This window comes from Salminus brasiliensis, chromosome 9, assembly GCF_030463535.1.
Source record: "Salminus brasiliensis chromosome 9, fSalBra1.hap2, whole genome shotgun sequence".
NCBI classification, from domain to species: domain Eukaryota; kingdom Metazoa; phylum Chordata; class Actinopteri; order Characiformes; family Bryconidae; genus Salminus; species Salminus brasiliensis.
In genome coordinates, this window is record NC_132886.1 from 11,600,461 (window position 1) to 11,620,770 (window position 20,310).

The 20,310-nt window shown below is 41.9% G+C and overlaps 1 protein-coding gene across 1 annotated transcript in view; it reads right to left on the bottom strand.

Moving 5' to 3' along the window:
* Window positions 1–3,742: 3,742 nt before the first annotated feature.
* Window positions 3,743–20,310, bottom strand: part of efnb3b (ephrin-B3b) — a 90,411-nt gene continuing 73,843 nt past the window's right edge. Inside the window, exons 3-5 of the mRNA XM_072688773.1 lie at window positions 12,265–12,357; window positions 9,639–9,707; window positions 3,743–4,244 (exon numbers count right to left, since the gene is read on the bottom strand). Coding sequence (XP_072544874.1) covers window positions 3,814–4,244; window positions 9,639–9,707; window positions 12,265–12,357 — 593 coding nt within the window. The 3' untranslated portion in view covers window positions 3,743–3,813. The remainder of the gene's footprint in view (window positions 4,245–9,638; window positions 9,708–12,264; window positions 12,358–20,310) is intronic.

Genomic DNA, 20,310 nt, shown 5'->3' on the forward strand with positions numbered 1-20,310 from the left:
ATGAAGTTGCAAGTTCAATAGGATGGTTGGAGTGTATGATCATAGTGAAAGCTTGCACATACGGATTATGTTTAAAATGACTGTACTTCTTATTTATTAGCGCATCCAAAATGATATCTTATTTAATTTGAATGAAAGTCAATGTAAAGAACAACTGACAGATTCCCAATTTGCCAAAAAGTGAAAATATGTATAATGGGTGGTGACCCAAGAATACATTTTTGTAAGTACACTATAAGGACAAAAGTTAAAGGACACCTGCACATTCATTAGTTCTGAAATCAAGCGGTTTTAAAAAAAAAAAAGAGCTTATTCTGCTTCTGTTGGAGGAACTGTCTCTACTGTCCAGGGTAGAAGGCTTTCTACTAGATTTTAGATGAGCATTGCTGTGAGCATTTGATTGCATTCATTGACAAGAGCATTCGCGAGATCAGGATGTTGGATGATCACCACCCCACCTCGTCCCCTACGTCCCAACGAAGTATTGGATGGAGCACCATCATCATTCCAGAGAGCACAGTTCTTCCACTGCTCCACAGCTTTATACCCCTCTATAAAGGGGGCTTTATACCCCTCTAGCCCACACGTGGCATTATGGCATGGTGCCAATAGGTTCATATTTATCTGCTTCAGAGAGTCCTGTACTATTGGCAGTACTTCTCTACAAGGACTAGACAAGCTGTGTGTGTGCATTTGCACAGCCGTGTCAGTAGCTGAAGGCAATTGGGCATATAGCGTATCCATCCACATGACCATGCAGTCTGTAAATGTTCAAATTCTCCAGGAGGCCTGAGGGGGAACCCTGCCAAACACATCAACTCACAAATGTACTGTTTATTTGTTCATTTGCATTTATTCTAATGTTAAGAGTTTTGTGGACAAACAAACAAACAAACCAACGCTTACTGCTAAGATAAACAACTTTACATCTTATTTCCTCAGATGCCTGAATAGAATATGGACCGAAAAACAACGGCAACAACAACAACAACAAAACAAAACAAAAAAACATTTAGGATGTGGACATCGATGGGTTAAAGGCTGGCTGCCTTACAATTGTGAATTCATCGGACTTCTGATGGTTAACAGAAGAATCATTTGTGTCTTACATTCTGTTAACCTGTTTAAATCGAAGTGGAATAAAATCTTAATTTTAAGGCACCAATCGTTTTTACAGTGTGTTTAATGCGTGTGTTCGCGTGAGACCTTCAGTCTCACCCCAGCTCAAGCAACGGCACACACTGATTAGCTGTAACACAAGTAGTAGCATAGCTTATGGCAACACGCATCTTCTGCCAGTAGCACACTAACTTACACACACACACACACGCACACACAGCAATGCAAAAGAACACATTTCGAAGAAAAAAAAAAAAAAAAAGACTCATATCAGCACAATCAAGGAACCACACGGCCTGGTGTGTGTTCTCTAAGTCCCAGAACTGCATGAGTGCAATCAGAACGCGTGTGTCGATATGTGTGCGTGAGAGTGTGAAAGTGTGTGTGAGCCTCCAATCAGAATTCATTTGTTGAAGTAATCAGCATCCATGTGCCCAAGCAGAATGGCAGAATGGATTGTGATTGTGTATTCCGTATAGGTGTGTGTGTGTGTGTGCGCACTTGCATGCATGTGTGTGCCTATACTGGCTGGTGGCTGTGTGTCTTTTCAAGTGCATTCTCATTTTTTGAGGCTGTAGAATGAGAATGTGTATCTGTAGGTACTGTGCGTGCATATGTGAGAGTGTGTGTGTGTTGCATTATACTAAGGCGTGTTGTGAGACACTGAAGGAATTTGAAATGAGTCTCAAATATTTCCGCCTCACTTCTCAGGAACAGAAAAAGGAGAGAGTGTGTGAGCGGGTGTATGAAAGACTATTTCTCTCCATCCATCCGTCTGAGAGAGATTGAATCCCTTTCTTTTTCCTCAGCAGCGTTTTCTGTGTGTGTGTGTGTGCGCGCATTTGAGAGTGTGTGTGTAGCTGAGAATACCTCCGTGTCCATGCTTTCCCTAGCACCGTTCCACACAGCCTCTTTCAAGAGTCTATTAAAAACCCTCCTCCATTGCTCCATCTCTCTCCCTCTCTGTATATGTGTGTGTGTGTGTGTGGCTTTCCCCATCCCTTCATCCTCCTCCTCCATCCTCCTGCCATCCTTCGAGGATGCTTCACCCGCCCCCCCTATTTTTTTTTATCTTTACCACACTCACTATACCTTCTGTTTTGCAGTCTTGTTTCCAGAAGGTTCTCATCCTTCTCTCGTTCCCTCACAGATAGCTCCTCTAGCATTCTTTGCTTTTACCCCCCCCCAAACCTCCCACCCTTCACCAACACCCCCTCCATTTCCCCCTCCTTTCTTTCTTTTTTCTTTTTTCCTTTTCCTGTAAAAAACGAAAGTGTCTCTTCACACATTTAAAAAAAAAAAAAAAAAAACTTTCTGGGATTGTTCCTCTACCTCAACACTTTCACAAACGAGGCCTAACTTCAAAACTACATCATAGTACAAGGAGCTATAAAAATATACATGGAGAGTGGAGACTCCTGGGAAATGGAGAATGAGTAAGGGCGAGGAAAAAAAAACAGATGAGAGAAAAAAATATAACCTCGGTTTGATAAAAGGAAATAATAATGATAAAAAAAACATTAAATTAAATTACAATACAAAAGGTGGAGAAACACAAGGTCAGCACTTCGTAAAGCCGAGGGACAAAAACAAAAAACAAAAAAATTCAGAGAATAAAAAGAAGAGCCTAGCGACAGAACTTTCATTTTACATTTCGAGAAAAAGTAAAGAAAAAAAAGACATCTAAGAATTATTGAATATTCATATATAATTATAATCTATAAGTGATGAAAGCGATAAAAAAATCAGTTTTTTTTTGATATTCGCTCAACGTTCGTGTTTTGGTTTTGAAACAGTCTAACAAACAAACACGCTCACATTCACTCAGTACAATGCTCCCTCACTCGCCGACCCACACACACGCGCACACACACACACACACATTGAAACACGCTCGTACACTGCGACTGAAGCACACCGTATGCGCACGCACTCCTGTGCACCAGCAGTGGCATAATTATTAACCTACACACTCACAAAAGTACGCACGTTATTAAAATATACAGGATTTCCAATGCCACTACGACTCCTCCAATCAAACGCAAGGCCTTGGGGTCGCGTTAGGCCAGCACTGCGCTTAGATTGGCTCAGCCCGAGGCCCGCCCCTTCATCAGAGGAACGACAAACACAAACGAACAAACTAAAACTGCTAGCTTTGAGTTATCGCAGCGTTCGCGCTAAGTTTACATGGGCTGGACAAACGGAGTTTACCATCAGTCTTCTTTTTTGTGTGTTTTTTTTTTGTTGTGTTCCAAAGTTCACATTCCGGCATGTTTCTCCGAGACCCTTTTAAGCAGTAGAGCCGTGTTTTTTTTTCACTGCTCATTTTACCGCTCAGAGATCAACAGTAAGAAAGCTTTTTCTGCGCTCCGATAGCAGAAGCTTTCACATCATGTCCTTTCAATCCGCACGCCTCATTTGTCACAAAAGTCCGCAATTTGAGGGTGCATGTCTATGCGCATATATATGAACGTGTGTTTGTGTGTATGTGTGTCTATATATGTTTGTGTGTGTGTGAGTTGTGGGGTCCAGTCAAAAGACTTGAGTGTGTCTCAGTCACAGCTGGACTGCAGAGAAGGGAAAGAAATACAGGTTCATATTGTTATGGTTTAGGTAGTAGGCGAGGCTGGCATGGGACGGGGTGTTTTGAGGGGTGTTTTTTTTGTAGGCTGGCACTCAGGACGTCCCACGTCCTCATACTTTGTAGTAGATGTTGGCAGGGCTCTGGGGGGGCATCTCCTGGACGATGTAGACCGGATGGCCGTAGTCTCCGCTCACCTTCTCATAGTGCGGGCAGTAGGCCGAATCGGAAGTCCGCAGCGGGATGATGATGTCGCTGGGCTCCGAGCCGTTGTTGTTGCCGCCGCCGCCCCCGCCTCCGCCCCGCTTGGGCGAGGTGAGCGAGGAGAGAGAGAGTGGAGGGTGGTGGGACTCGGAGTGCTTGGAGTGTCGTCGGCGGTAACACACCACACAGATGACGGCAGTGACCAGCAGGAGGAAGGCGGAGCCACCGGCTGCGCCAGCGATGACCGCGATGTTAGAGGCCGGGAGGGGGCCGTTCTCACCGCCAGCTGGAGACCCACCTGCACCGGGAACTCTGGGAAATGTTGTGTTTCCAGTGGCTCCTGAGAAAAAGAGGGGGAAATTGGGGTTACGAGGAGTTTAGCACACCTTCTTTTAATACATAAACATTTATAATATACACAGATCAGCCATAACATTAACACCACTGATAGGTGAAGAGAAAAACATTGATTATCTTTATCTATTTGAGGCTCTTTGATAAGATGCATAAATAAATATATATAATATAATAATGTAGGCTTAATTATGTATTCATGTAATTTTTTGTCAAGTGGGGTTCCCAAAACATCTTAGCACAAAGATGATTCAAATGCTAGAGCGAGCAGCACACTGAAGACTCTCTCGACCAGTTAAGATGCTTTTTACACTAAGAAGCTTCTGGGGAACTGAGCCCTGAATGTTAATTTATTCTAACCTAATTCCTGATGCTATACTTAAAGTTTTTCAGTTATTATAGAACAGTAAATTATATACACACACACACACACACATATATATATATATATATATATATATATACAGTAGCTCTGTATAAATTGTAAAATAACAAATAAAGCGGTAAAGTATCCACATTGTATATATATGTATCTGCAACAATATATATTATATATCATTAAAACAACAAACATTTACATGTTGAATCCAAGCATTTGAATATTAAAATCTAAATAAGTTTAAATAAACAGGCCTTTATAAACAGATTTCTACATGTGATAACATTCTCAAACAAACAAGCACATATCTCATGATTATACATTTATGAACAGTATTTGCCCCATGCATATTTTTATCATACTCATTTTTTATGAGAAACCTTTAAAGTGTTTTTGACACGCAATTAATTGGAACATCTACAGTAGCAGTACGACCACCTCCTTTTCCTTGAAGATTTCAAGTTTGGGATAGAAGCCAGGACTTAAAGAGATGTCTTTTGACACCTACACAGCGGTCTGACGGTTACAGAAGGTTCATTAGGGCTGCCTTGTCCTTTCCTATAACATCCTTCGTCCTTACAAAGTTCACCCTCTGATTGGCCAATTAATGTCTTCGACCAATCAAGAGAACCAATTTAGAAGTACTTTCACAGTCCCTACATTTTCTAATCATCTCATTGGCTAGAAGGTGTCCAAGATGCCAGACAGAGATCAGAAAATCCAAATCCAAAGTTCTTGACCAGGTGGCAAGTTCCAGTTCAGGAAGGCCACAGAACTGTGTAGTTTTCCCAATCCAAATGATCTGATCCAGATCTGATCTAGACATTGGCTATTTTTTAGCTTTCTGGATAAAACACAGAAAAATTAATGATCAAGCCTTTCCTTATCCTAATCAGATTAAGAACAAGGACAATACAGCTGTAATGCCCCCCAAACCCAAACTTCCAAGCCGAGCTTATAGACTCAGTACCGACGGTACACACAGACTCATTTCAAGTGACTGAAGAGATTAACTCAAACTGTCAGAACAGTAAGAAAGAAAGAACCATGCCATGGTCGATATCCAGCCTAATTCCACTATGTAGTTTGAGGCTACAGACCACATCTTATTGACAATTACATACACACACAAGCAAGACACAGTGGTTAGTGGCCCGGGAGGGCTGAAGTACACCACAGATTACTTTTGAGAAAATAGAGCATGTCTCGTTGAAAATGAGCAATAGCTTTCTGCCTCCCACGACCGATTCTGCATCATTAAACTGATGGGTGAAAGGACTGCAGTTGTGGAACGTGGTCAATATCAAGGTTAGACCACCATGACATTAGACTATACTGTTAGCTTTATAGACCATGGCTCTGTGGGTATGGCTAACTCCAGGGCCTAATTATACACTCATGATCTACCCGTGAAGTGAATGACCAAATAGTGGTCAAATGATTGTGCCATGTGGTCACAGTTTGAGTTGGACATAGTCTCAATGTTTATCTGTGTGTGTGTGTGTGTGTGTGTCTTTTTTTGTATATACACTGTCTGACAAAAATGTTCAGACTTTACAAAAAACCCTGAGAATCGTCCAAATGTACAGTCAGATTTGTAGAAGATAATAGTCTTTCAGTGCTTTAGTAGTTTTACATGTGCAGCTTGTTTAAGGCCTATCGACATTTTTTCAATGATGTTCAGGTCAGGGGACTGTCTCTTCAGGCAGTCCATGCTGTGTTTTGAGGTACGTTTTGGATCATTATCCTGTATTATGTAATCGATGGTTTTGCATTTACAATGCAGGATTTGCTGCTATTTTGTGGAATCCATTCTTTCCATTCTCCATCCTCCATCTGTGCAATATTGCTAATGCCACTGGCAGCAACACAACCTCATGCTTCACAGTTGAAAAGGTGTTCTTTTCATGAAATGCAGCTCCTGTTTTTCTTGAAATAAACTTCTGCTGATTTCAGTCAAAGTCCATGGGACTCATCTGGCTTCTGTAGATGTTCTGAAGCATCCTTCAGTCAATAGTGCAAGCAATGTATTTTGTGACAAGGTCACAGTTAAAGCTTCCTTCTTCTGGCTTTTTCACAAGGATTATATTTGTGTAAGCAGCGCACCACCAGTCTAGACTCAGCTAAACCTTCCTCAAGCAGGTTCTTGGCAGTAATATGGAGGAGGGGGTTGACTTTCCTACCAGCATATGAGCAGTTCTCTTTTCTTGATTTCACTAGTACCCCCATAGTTCCACTGAACGCACTGTAGACACCACAGGCTGAAAAATGCTGATAATCTTCTTTTAGCCGTTTTAGGCGTTGATACTTTTAGTGATACATTACAGATCTTTAGAGAGTTGCTTAGAGAAGCCCATGTTTGATGAGTGTAAGTTTCTCACATTTTCTCTGTACAATGCTCGAAGAGTCTGAGAAGGCATCAAACTTGGAAATTTGATTCAGAGGACAGTTCCTAATTACAACTAGTGGCATGCCTTGAGCCTGGTTTGCTAATCAAGGTGATTATTTTGTATGTAATGAATGGACTGTGTAACTGTGCAGTAGAGCTAGCTGAACACGTTGTGTTTTGTGTTAGATTAGCATCAGAAGCTCGGTTTACTGCTTCTCCATTCTCAAAAAAAAGAGACAAAATATGTTGTCTGGCCAAGGGTGCCCAAACTTTTGGATTAGACTGTATGCATGTCCTGCCATTGTATTAAAACAAATGTAGGTGCATGTGTGTGTGTGCTAGTCAGTGAGACTGCAGTAGCTCCAGCGGGCTGAGGGATTGGTCAGTAATACTAGGGATCTGTCTGCAGACGCGCTCGATTGGTACATCATTATGCTGGGCACAATTCCCCTCGTTTTCTCTCTCTCTTTCTCTCTCTCTCTCTTTCTCTCCTCCTCTGCTCGTTGTGTGGCTCAGAGGCCATTTCTGTTATTGTGCTCATAATGACCCACCCTCCATTCCCAGCACCCTAAACTGATCTGCCTGAGAGACAGAGAGAGAAGGAGGACGGGGGGTGTAGTGCTCATTCTCTCTCTCTGTCTTTGTTCAACTGGTGTTTTCTTGTTTCTCCTATTCTTCTGTCTCAGTAAAGGTGGTTTATACTGCAGGTCTCTCACCCCACTTTCACTCTCCAGAATTCTTAACCTGTCACTCTTACCCCCCCCTTAAACCCTACTTTTACACTCCCTCCTTCTCCATCTCCTTCACTACCCTGTTTTCTTTCCCGCTTCTTCTCTCTCTCTCATCCTCTCTCTCTCATCCTCCCTTCTTTCTTTCTTTTTTCCTTTGTTTTGCTTTCTCTGCACCCCTTCCCTCTCCTTGCGTTCTTTCTTCTACCTCTCTCGCAATATCTCTGTTCTATTTTTTCTTTCGCACTCTTTTACTTACTCTCCCTTTCTATTTTCCTTCCATCTCTATCTATCTCTCTTTCTCCCATTCCCTCTTTCTCTACTCATCTCTCATTTTTTCTCTGCCCCCCTCTTTCTCTCTCACTGATTCTCTAAAACCTTAGCCATAATGATAGATAAAGTAGTAAAAACCAATAGAGAAGTGTGTGTGTATGTGTGTGTGTGTGTGAGAGAGAGAGAGAGAGAGAGAGAGAGAGAGAGAGAGAGAAACTCTATGTGTGTTTGAGGCAGTGACAGAGGACAAAATAAGAGATAAAGAACAGTTGTGGAAGTTCTTGACAGAACAAACCCATGATAAGTACAAAGACTGAGCAGTAATCACCTTCCTCCTCTCTCGTGCTCATGCTCTCCCTCTCTTTCTCTCACATCCCCTCTGTCTGTCTGCCTCTGCTTCTCTCTCTCTCTCTCTCTCTCTCTCTCTCTGGACCAACAAAAACCAGGGCGCCAAACTAATGGCAATAATAACTCTTTGAAATGGCTCCCCTCTCCTCCCTGCAGCCCCTTTCCCCTCCCAGGATGGCCATTATCAAACCCTACTCTGCCTCCGGCACTGAAAACTCCCAGGGCGAGATTGAGAGAGAGAGAGAGAAAGGGAGAGGGAGAGAGAGTTACAGAAAGCGAGAGTGAGCGAGAGAGAGAGAGAGAGACAGAGAGAGACAGAGAGCGAGAAAGGCAACAGAGGGATGGAATATATCAAACGAGACCTCAGCGCCAGGATCCGCTCATTTCTCCCTCTCTCTCACCATCTGTCGCTTCTTTCTCCATCTTTCTCTCGGCGACTGTGAGATGGTTCGGGGCTTTGCTGCTCTGATTTGTATCTGTGCTGCGTTTGGAATGAGCTACATTGCTCATAATTCGGGTATATAAAGCAGCGGTGGGCATATTTTTAAACCTCAACCTCATGGATATTTAGCATGGAAAGAGCGGTGGTTAGTAGGCTGTGAACTATTTGTGTTGTCTGTCATAACAGCTAGAAATGTCAGAACAGTTGTTATTGGCCAGAAACTGATAATACGATTTAATATACTGCAATATATATTGTGATTTCTTACCATTTCATTTTGGGAAAACTATAAAATCGGAGTAAAAGAAAAGTTGACTTCTTATGCAGTCTGAACAGTGGAATCAGGGGCGCTGCCAGGGATTCTGGGCCCCATGAAAACAAATTACACTGGGCCCCACAACTCTAACAACGCTGCCAAAATACACAATTAATACATTTTTCAGGGCCCCTGGCAGTCGCAGGCCCTTAAAATCATCCTAAAGCACCCCTCCCCTCACATGGCGCCCCCCAAAAAAGGTTCTTTGACTTGCATGCCCTTAAAAGGGGGATTTTTCAAGGGTTCTTTAGTAAAGGTAATGGTTACTGTGGCTGCATAGTCTTAGCCTTAACCACTTTGCTTCAGTAGCATCGTAGCATGGCTGACTCTGTCTTTATAAGCTAAGAAATGCCAAGAGGACTGCAGTTTAACTGCTTTCTCATATTAACCAAATATTTGTTCATATTTTTTAATATGCTAAATGACATTTTTTATATAATAATCCTTTTTGACTGCATTCCTTGGTCATGTTTCAGTGTGTGGATCACTGCTCTGAAGGCTTTACCTGGATTTCTGTTGTTGGTGCGGCCCGCCTGATCAGGTTTAGCAGACTTGGGGGGCAGTCCGTAGGGACCTGTGGAAAAAAACGAGAAATCTTTTGTTGTTTGTTTGCGAGTTCTAAATTTGACCAGTCTGACCCACGAGCAGAGCCCAACGAGACTGGAAAGCTATCCACAACACTGGAAAAGCTTCTTCACAGGCCCTCTGTAATCATCCAAGAACTGAGGGAGGCCATGCTTATGAAGCCCTAGCCAACATGACTCAGCCAATCAGATCAGTTCACCCACAGGCCTCCTCAGCTTATGGGATGGGGCACTGTGGCAGGTTTGTCTGTTTTTTTTCCTCATCATGGCATGTCCCTGTGTTTTGTGTGTGTGTGTGTGTGTGTATGTGCTGGCTATCTCATCAGAAATCTGCACCAGGCAAAGCTGCTTTTATTTAGATGACAAACAAAACAGACGTGACCTTTCAGCCGCAAAGCGGATAAACAAACAGAGCGAGTAAGAAAGAGAGACAGAGAGAGATGGAGGGAAGACTCTGAAAGAATGTGCAATGCTAATAATGTCAAATATCGATAGAAAATTCATAGAAGCTAACGTACAGAAGCGGGCTAAGTAATATGAAAAAGGAGCAATAGATGGAGGGAGTGTTGGGCAGAGAGAAAGTAGAGAGAGCGTGCATGCACGCGCGCGCGCGAGAGAGAGAAAGAGTGAGAGAAAGTGGGAGAAAGAGCCTATTCTAGTGTGTACTTTTGTAAGCGGTGAGGAATTTGGTTTCACTCAACATAGCAGCTCAGCCGGAGTGGCTCGTCCTGAGATTGCTACGCTTGATAATATTCCAGCAACAACACTCTGCACTTTAAGCACACAGCAGAGTGTGTGGCTGCATCGTGTTCTGCCGTGTCTAGCAAGTTAAGGTATGGGCACTGTACGCCCAGATCAAAAAGGGTTCTAAATACCGAAAAGGGGGTTCTTTTAGGGTTCTGTACTAAAGGTAATGGTTACTATGGCTGAATAGTCTGCTGTAAAAAGTACAGTTAAACTGTACATTAGAGTTTGGGCACTGTAAACTTTATTTACAAAGTTAATAGTTACTGTGTCTGCATAGTCTACTGTTTGGCTAGCAGGCTAAAATATACAGACAAACTATATAAGTTTAGGTATAAGTTTAAGTATGAGCAGAGTTCTAAATTCTAATTTGCACCAAAAAGGTACTTTGACTGAAGGTAAACCTTTAAGGATGATCTTCTTCAAGGCTTTTTTAGTAAAGATAATGGTTACTGTGGCTTCATGGTCTGCTGTTGTGGCTAGCAAAAAAGTAAAGAGTACACTCCCCAGAAAGGTTCTTTGACTTGTAAACTCTTAAGGATTCTTCTTCTTCAGTAAAGGTAATGGTTACTGTGGCTGCATAGTATACAGCTGTGGCTAACCTACTTTAACCCAGGGTTAAAATGTTTAGACTAACTACTCAAGGTAAAGTATGGGCACGGTCCACTCTGATCAAAATGGGTCTAAATAGTACCAAAAAGGTTTATTTGCCTTATAAACCATTACAAATAAGGTTCTTTAAGGGTTCTTAAAGTTCTAAAGGTAGTGGTTACATACTGTGGCTGCACAGTGTGGCTACTGTTGTGACTGGCATGCTATGTCAACATGGGTGTAAACAGTGCTGTGTGTTAATGAACGGGCACTGTACCAAAAAGGTTCTTTTTGGCTTATAAACACTAAACAAAAAGTACTTCTTCAGTAAGATAATGGTTACATAACGTATACGCTTGGCCAAATATTTATTCTGTATGATGGAGAATGCCTTATCATGTATACATTTTAATGGAGTCAAAAAGTTCTACTACTGTTGCAAGTCAAGGAACTTTTTGTACTGTACTATACGTTTTAGAATAATATTAGATACTATGGATATCAGATATAATGTGTTTGACATTTTTTACTTTTTGACTAAAATCTGGCAGTTGTTTTTTGCACATCTTTTTTTTTTATTGACCTCCATTGAAAGTAAAGGGATTTTTGTTTTCCGGTAAAGTTTGGAGGTACAAGTGTTTTCCATCACAGTGACAATAGACAAAGATGAATTTGCATATTTCAAAAGAGTGTTTTTAACTGATGTGAATTTGTTTGGATGTTTCCAATTTGACTGACTGGTGAAAGACAAAGAATGAACTCCTTTGAAACGAGTAGTTTAAAGACTGAAATTAAAATGAATTCTGTTTCAATAATAAAGCCCAAATCTTCAGAATGATAATGATGGCATTTTCCACTCTGGCCTGTCAACGGGACTGCGCCTGAAAACGTCTGTTGACTGAACTCAGGAATGGAGACGACTAGTGTGTGTTTGCGTGTGTGGTTTAGACACATCTTCAGAGCAAACGGAAAAATATGTAAATGGTCATGCATGTATGCATCTGCACAGAGTGGTAACGGATATTCAAAAACTGTTATTCTGCCGTGTTTACAAGTCAGGTCCACCATCCGTTACTGTGCTTCAGAAACGAGGCCTTGTGGATTTTATCTTCTGTTTGGGTCAGACGCTTGTCTATTTGTTCTTGCCAGTGACCGTGAAAGTTTGTGACTGTGTGTGCACATGTGTGTGAGTGTGTGTTTATGTGTACTCACTTTGTCCCACTTTGAGCACCACCTTCATGCCCTGTGTGGCACACACTCCTCCTCTCATGCTCTCCAGACCCTGGCGTGTGCCATCCGACGTAGCTGAGGAAAAGGAGCAGACAGAAAAATATGTTAATACATACATATAATGTACTGATGTAAATGACCTAATGCAGTAAATACAGCACAGCACTATTTACAAGGCTAGAAGTGTTCGTAAACGTACATCAATTGGTCAATGGTCAATAAAGAAATTGGGTCAGTAAAGAAATTGCTATTTTTGGTTAGAACAACACAGTTACAAGAGCACAGATTTGGTTGTTGACTTCTTTGAGAACGTCAGTCACTGTATGGATTTGTACTTTTCAGCTCACCTGATTTACTTTAATGAAGGACTGTATCACAATATACTGTTTATATACACTGCAAATTATTTAGATTGACTTACACATTTACTGCATATGTGTACATATATGTATTTTTATATGAGAAATATGTGTATGATAAATGTATTATGCATATAGTCGCAGTCAAAACCTTGTGAAAAAAAAGTGTCAATATTAAAGTGTCAATATTAATATATATTAAATTTAAATTACATTAATATATATTAAAATTATATCAAAATTTCATAATAAATGGACCAATAGAAATGCTCCAAAATGACAAGCAAAGCAATTTTTGAAAGGTTTTTGCGTGACCTACAGAAATAAATATATATATAGGGAATCTGCAGTAGCAGCACACTAAAATAAGCAGAGGTCTTTGACCGTGTATTCGCCATGTTTGCACACTCCTCCACACCCCTCAAACGTGCACACATACAGTACTATATTTTCTCTGGCTGTGATGACACAGGCCTCATTCACACTCTGTCATTCTGCGGCAGAGAGTGCCTTTTCTCAGGCACGCATTTAAGTTTCACACACAGTGAGAAATGTCCTCATTTACATCCTCTCTGGAGGACATTTAACACCATAATGCATTCTCCCTGGACTGTAACCCACACACACACACACACACACACTGGTCTGGTCAGTGAAGTGGCTGGCAAGAAAAAGTGAAGTGGGCCAGAGTGGGCCAGATATGGGCTGCAGCCCGCCACACCTGGCCCAGGAGAGCCACAGGTGGGCTCAAGAAGCTCTAAAGTTAGTCTGGGCCAGATCAGGGCTTACTGACTGTCAGAAAAGGACAGAATGTCCTTGGTAACACAGTCTGCACGTCAATGAGCACAAGGGAGAGGAGAAGTGTGTGTGTGTGTGGGTGAGTGAGTGAGTGAGACAGGAAAAGAGAGAGAGAGAGAGAGAGAGAGAGAGAGAGAGAGAGAGAGAGAGAGAGAGAGATGACTTCATATGAGCATGAACCCAGTTCTTATTTACTGAGCAATGGAGATATGGAGAATGAAATGAGATGGATGAAAGGTGAGGCACACTTTCACCGCCTCTCTCTCTCTCACTCACTCTCTTTCTTTCTTTTCTCTCTCTCTCTTTATGAAGGAGTCTCAAGGGGAAATTCCTACTTTTTTTTTGTCCTGCCATTTAGAGATAAATCATAAATCGCCCCTTTCTCCAGTGCAGCTAGGGGCTATAGAATAACATCTCCGCCAATGAAAGGGGCTGAAGGAGTGTGAAGAAACAGGCTTTCACACCACTCTCTCTCTTTCTCCCTCAACCTCTCACTTATCCTCTCCTTCTATCACACTGGCCAATGAACTGCACAATGTGTGAACGCAGGGGAGCAGAAAAGAGTGAGGGCATCCAGAGTCCTACAGTGACAAATACACACATAGGGCGCACACACACACACACACACACACACACACACACACACACACACACGTGAAAAGACATAATCAAAAGAGAATTCCTGAAATGGTAGAGCAGATGAACATGACCCTATTGGTACCATGCCTAATGCCAGGCGTAGGCTAGAAAAGGGGTATAAAGCCCCCCAGCACTGAGCTGTGGAGCAGTAGAACTGTGTTCTCTGGAATGATGGTGGCGCTCCATGCAATACTTTTGGGATGAGTTGAAGAGTTGGGGATAAGCTGGGGTGGTGATGATCATCCAACATCCTGACCTCACCAATGCTCTTGTCGCTCAATGCAATCAAATCCTCACTGCAATGCTCCAAAATCGAGTAGAAAGCCTTCTTCCCTGGACAGTACAGACAGTTCCTCCAACAAACTATTTTTAATACCCTTGATTTCAGGAGAAACAATGAATCAGCATATGTCCCGATACTTCTGTCAGGATGGTTATAGGTTGCCGTCATAAACACGGAAGGTACTATTGACCTCAATATCAATATTGGACGTCATTGACGACAGTATTGGTCTTATCGCATGACCTCTTCACTGACTCCTGAACGCACAGGTGCAGGAGTGCTGTAGTGGGACCTATTCCCTAAACATTTCCCAGCAAGGAAATTCCACCACAATTGTTTGCACAGTGGTAAATCAGACCCAGGTGCCAAAGCCATAAAACCCACAAACAGATTCACTATGACACTATTTCTACCATAACCAAAACTAGTGACTCATTAGCACCAAATTACCTTAATTCACTGCACACGTACACTCACTGTCCACTTTATTAGAAACACCTTCCTTGTACTGTCACTCACTGGCCACTTTGAGCTTCACCTGTCTCATAGATCTCCACTCTACAGTGTAGGTGAACAACGATGGACTGTAGCCCATCTGTTGCTGCACAGTTTCTATGCTCAGTCAATGGGCTACAGTCTCTAACTGTACACTAAGCTACACTATATGGACAAAAATATTTGGACAACTTCTCATAAAGGGTATTAAAAAAATAGTTCCTGCTTTTGCTTTTGAAACGGTCTCTAGTGTCCAGGGAAGGCTCTACTAGATTACTGAACATTGCTGTGAGGATTTGATTGCATTCAGCAACAAGAGCATTAATGAGGTCAGAATGTAGAATGATCAACACCCCAACTCATCCCAAAAGTATTGGATGGAGCACCACCGTTCCACTGCTCCACAGATTAATGCTGGGGGGCTTTATACCCCTCTAGCCCACACCTGGCATTAGGCCAGAATGCATGGTGCCAACAGTTTTACGTTTATCTGCTCCAGAGAGTCTTATTCCATTGGCAGTACAGGGTCTAGACAATCTGTGTGTGCATGTGTGTACATTTGCACATCTGTGTAAGCAATGGGTGCAACTTAAAGTAGCTGAATGCATTCATTAGAAGGGGTGTCCACAAACATTTGACAATAGAGTGTACATGGGAGGAGTTTCTAATAAAGTGGCCCTTTTTTCTTTTCTTTTTTTCCTTTGCTAATTTTCTGTAGTTTTGGGTTTCTGGTGGAAATGTCTGATGGTCTGTTGGCAAAGGCATCCCAAAAGAAACACCACCCACCTCAAAAAAAAAACCCCAAAACCCCAGAAAAACAACACAACATTAAACCCCCCCCAGCAGACACATCAATCATATGAGTGTTACTGTTTTTAGCACTGTTGCCCAAGTAAAATAAGCCAGCGGCCGAGGCAGAGGCAAGCCAAGGCCATCAACGTCGGCAACACCGCGTTACTTTTCAAAACGTTGGTTGCACTGACTCTCATTTTCAGAGACTAAAGTGCTTCTGACTGCTTACAAACAGACAGTCTAGTATATGGCACAGTGTACAGTGGGGCTGGGTCTTACATAAGGGCTTTTGTGCTTTGACCGACTCTGACAGCCACAGCACATGCCGGGATCCGGCGACTTTAAAATCCACTTTTGAGAAGGGAAATGAAAGAAACAGGGGGAGGAAATACATACATACAGAGAGAGAGAGAGAGAGGGAGAGAGGGAGCATGAAGGAAAGACACTGATTGTCTTTGACAAGCTGTTGCTGACATGAGTGAGATGAGAGACGATGGGAAATGATAGAAAGAGCAAATGCGTGAGGGAAGAAGAAGAGGGAGAGAGACAGCGGCAAAGGCAGAGCGAAAATAAGAGAGATGGAAAGGAGAGGGAAACTCTTGGAATTGCTCTTGGAGCATAAAGTGGAAAAAAAACAAGAAGATGAAAAAAAACGGATAAAACGGAAGGACACTGTAGACAAGCAGTGGCTTGTTTCTAATGTTTCTTCAGGAAATAAATGAAAGAGCAGAGAGAGAGCGCGAGAGAGAGCGCGAGAGAGAGAGAGAGAGAGAGAGAGAGAGAGAGAGATAAGGACAGTGATGGGAGGAGGAGGCAGACAAGGACTTGGGCCGAGATGAGAGGGAGAAAGGAAGGGAAGGAGGGAGGATGAGTAATTGAGACGATGATGAGCAGTGATGGGGGGATGGAGAGAAAACGGGAGGACGGCAGCGGCTCCAGTGGAACGCCTGTGTCCCTCTAAGCACCCCTTAAGAAAAAAGACGGAACGGAAAGCGAGGAGAGGAGGAGAGGAGTGTAAAGAAGAGAAAAGCTGCCTTAATGAAAGATCAGCTCAGTCAGCTTCACTTACAGAGCACACTGCATCCAGCCCAGTCAAACACACTCAGACAAGAGTGAATGTGTGTGTTTGTTTATATTAGGGCGATCACAACTATATTTAAGTAATCAAGAGTTTTTTATATTCTTAACCCAAATCAAGAATAAACACATAAGCGATCCATTTGGATACTTAGTAAAAGTCATTGAGCAAGACTTCTAGCACTACATTGGCTGGAGGGCCGGATTCCTGCACAGTATTTGGTCATTCTCCTGATTAAACACACCTGATTACACTGATCTGTTAACTGCCAGATTTAGTTGGTATCCTCCCAGACAATATGCCCATGAGGGGCCTGGATGGGTAGCCCAACTGTGAACCAGCAAGCTTTGTCCATGGGTTCCATGTTGGCCCGCATATGAAAGCCCACCAGGGTCATTGATGAGACCAGGAACTGGGGCCCAGACAGGAATAAGGTTGGCTATAACAATGGGGCCCATTTGGGAGGCCCAACTGGGTCCCAGTAACAATACAAACCTACTTAAACCCCATGCCCATCTGGAAGCCACTTAGCCCATGTGCCACCCATGTTGTAGGGTTACAAATGCAGTCAAATAAATCTGTTTATTTTTTTACTTTTACTGTGATTAAATGTGTGACGCTGTCACATTCAGATGAATGTGTGGGTGCTTTCACATGTACCATGTCTGGTGCGGACCTATCAAACGGTTTCTGAGGGTCCAAAACAAGAGGTTTGCAGCTGGAGGGAACCGATTTTTACGATGGTCCGCACCAAACAAAGGAATTAAATGCAAGAGCAAGCTTTCCACAGCACTGATTACATTACCTGCCTGTTTAGTTTTTACAGTCACTCATTTGGCCCCTGCAGCAGGAGCTGCTGCTGCTACTAATGTGAGCACATGGGCCGCTGAACACATTTCTGACAGGCTAGGCGTCCTGACTGGTTAAATTCAAAGTGATGGCTAATTAAGCCTACTGATCATTACCGTGTCATTATACTATGGTATGCTGCTGAAAGTTAAAGTAAAGGCACAAATAAAAAAAAGAGTGCTTATATCTCCCCAAGTCAAAGAACACAGTGAACACCCATATGTATGCACCAAAACAGTACATGCTGTATTTACTGGTTGCAGAACGCTCACCTCAGCCCTGCCATAAACATACAGCCATAATAGATTATTAGTAGTGTAACAGTGTCATGTTACTCTTACCGGTAATTGTCGTGACCGATACTATAATGTTGACCATCATGACTTTAATTTAGCATGTGATACCGACTGTCACGACATCAAACATTGTATAGCATCTACTGTGGCGGTTACTGGTAATGACGGCTTGACACAATCATATTATGTCTATATTCTGTCCTAATAACTCAAGACAGCATGTGTAATGTCCCACAGAACACATTTATTTATAAATGTGTTCTGCCAGACATTACATATTACATTCTAAGCATAAAACTAAGCATAAATGATACTAAAAATGGTTCTTTTACTTATAATAACAGCGAAACCCTTTAAGGAGCCATAAAGAAACCTTCAACCAGGCAATTAATAAGTATCCACATGGTTCTGCTGTATACAACTGTAGTCTTAACTAAAGAACCTTTGCGGAATCCTTGCAGAACCCATAACAAAGGAAAGTGTAAACAAACTGTTAAAATGACAAGAAACAGACAAGAAACATGTTACTACAATGTAAACAAACTGTTAAATTTGGATTTTTGTAGGTGTGAGTAATATGTGTAAACAAACTTAAAATTAATAAATGTTATTAAATGTAAAAACTGTAAAAAAAAAAGAAAAAAAAAGAAAAAATGTTAAGATTTCATATTTTAGAAACTCACTGTCAAAATTGTATTTTTCTAAGGCTTATTAAAATTATTAAAAGGTAAACTTTTAATTTTAATTTTGTAAGTATAGGGTTATAAAAAAACATAAACCAACTGTTAAAATCTTAGTTTAAATCTTAAAAATGTAAACAAGCTGTTAAAATCGTGTTACTAAAATTATAAACAATCTGTTACAATTGTAATTTTCTATGCAAACATTTTTAAATGTTAAAATTGCCAGGTTTTGATGACATGTAGCCTACTATCATCAAGAAACTGATTCATCAAGCAGTTTTTAAGTGATTATTAATCGAGTACTTGTGACAGCCCCCGTTTGAATATATAGGATAAACCCAGGTCACTGCACTAAAGCGACTGTGAAGACAAGCTAATGGGTCAGGCGGCCCGTAATAACACTGCTGTGCTGTAAATGAGACACATGTGATGCACTGGGATGAAAGAGAGAGTAAAGCAGAAAGCAGGGAATGAAAAAACAGTGGAAAAAGTTCTTGTGTTGTTCAGCAATAGAGCAGATTTGTAAACAAACAAGACAAAAAGTTCAAAGCAGAGGCAAGATGTGCTGACAGTGTGTATGCATGTACGTGTGTGTGTGTGTGTGTGTGCTTCTCCCACGCATGTGTTAGATTAATAGCAGTGAGTAGGCCTCTCTACAGCAGAAACAGTGATGAGGCAGAACGCAGTCAGCAGTTAGAAAGAGAGCAGGCATTTGCACCCCAGCTATCATTGAGTCAAGATATTCACATTTGCATTGTGTGTATGTGTGTGTGTGTATGCGCACCGTTACCTCCCTCCATAGTAAGTCTGTGTGTGTGTGACCTAACATAACTCACAATGGTGTTCAATTGAATACATATGTCCTGTCCATATCTCAATAACTTCAAACAGGAGTGTAATTCGAAACACATCTCTGCTCGCCCCACATCTGCTGATACAGACATCCAGAATGGGGCTGTGTCAGTCAATGTGTGTGAAATAGGGAGATAGACAGGAAGAGCTCGTTTATAAGGAGGAGTGTGGGGTTGTTTTATGTACTGGCTCTTTGTGAATGTGCATGTGTTCTGCCATTACAACTAATATGGGTACTGGTTTTTAACAAGGTTGGAGGTAACCCTGCTGAAAAATCCAGCTCCAGACCAGTTTTTTTGTTAGTACCTGGTTTCATCCAGGTGAAAACACACCCTATGCTGGTAAGATAGCTGGTTATCCAGCTCTTGACCAGCACAGTGTATGTTGCATTTGATTCTGGTCATGCTTTGTCTTGCTGGTCCATCAGCGGAGTCTTGCTAGTCATACTGGTCGCCGAACGTGGCCAAGCTGGTCGACTAGTATGACCAGCAAGACTACCCTGATGATACTGGTCATGCTGGTCAACCAGCTTGGTATTGCCGGTTGACCAGCATGCAGCTATAGAATTTCCCCGCTGTGCATCTAATAAAGGATTATCTTATCTTATCTGATACCTGTTTCAGGCTAGATTCCTTCTCTCATATCTGACCCAGCTTTTACTGCTGATATAGGCTTCATAGTCTTTGATACCAGCATGATACCATCTCTCTGTGTGGCGATTAGAAAAAACAGCAGTGTGAAAGAGTTCCTTCAGTCTTCTGTTAGTTATTAATGTCTTATGTACAGCATGTACTGTATTACTGTATTTCCACAGTATTACAGTAAGTATTTACAGTACTGTAGAGGTCAGTGTATATGTGAGCATGCATGTTTGAGAGTGTGACGATGTGGGCGTGTGTGTGTG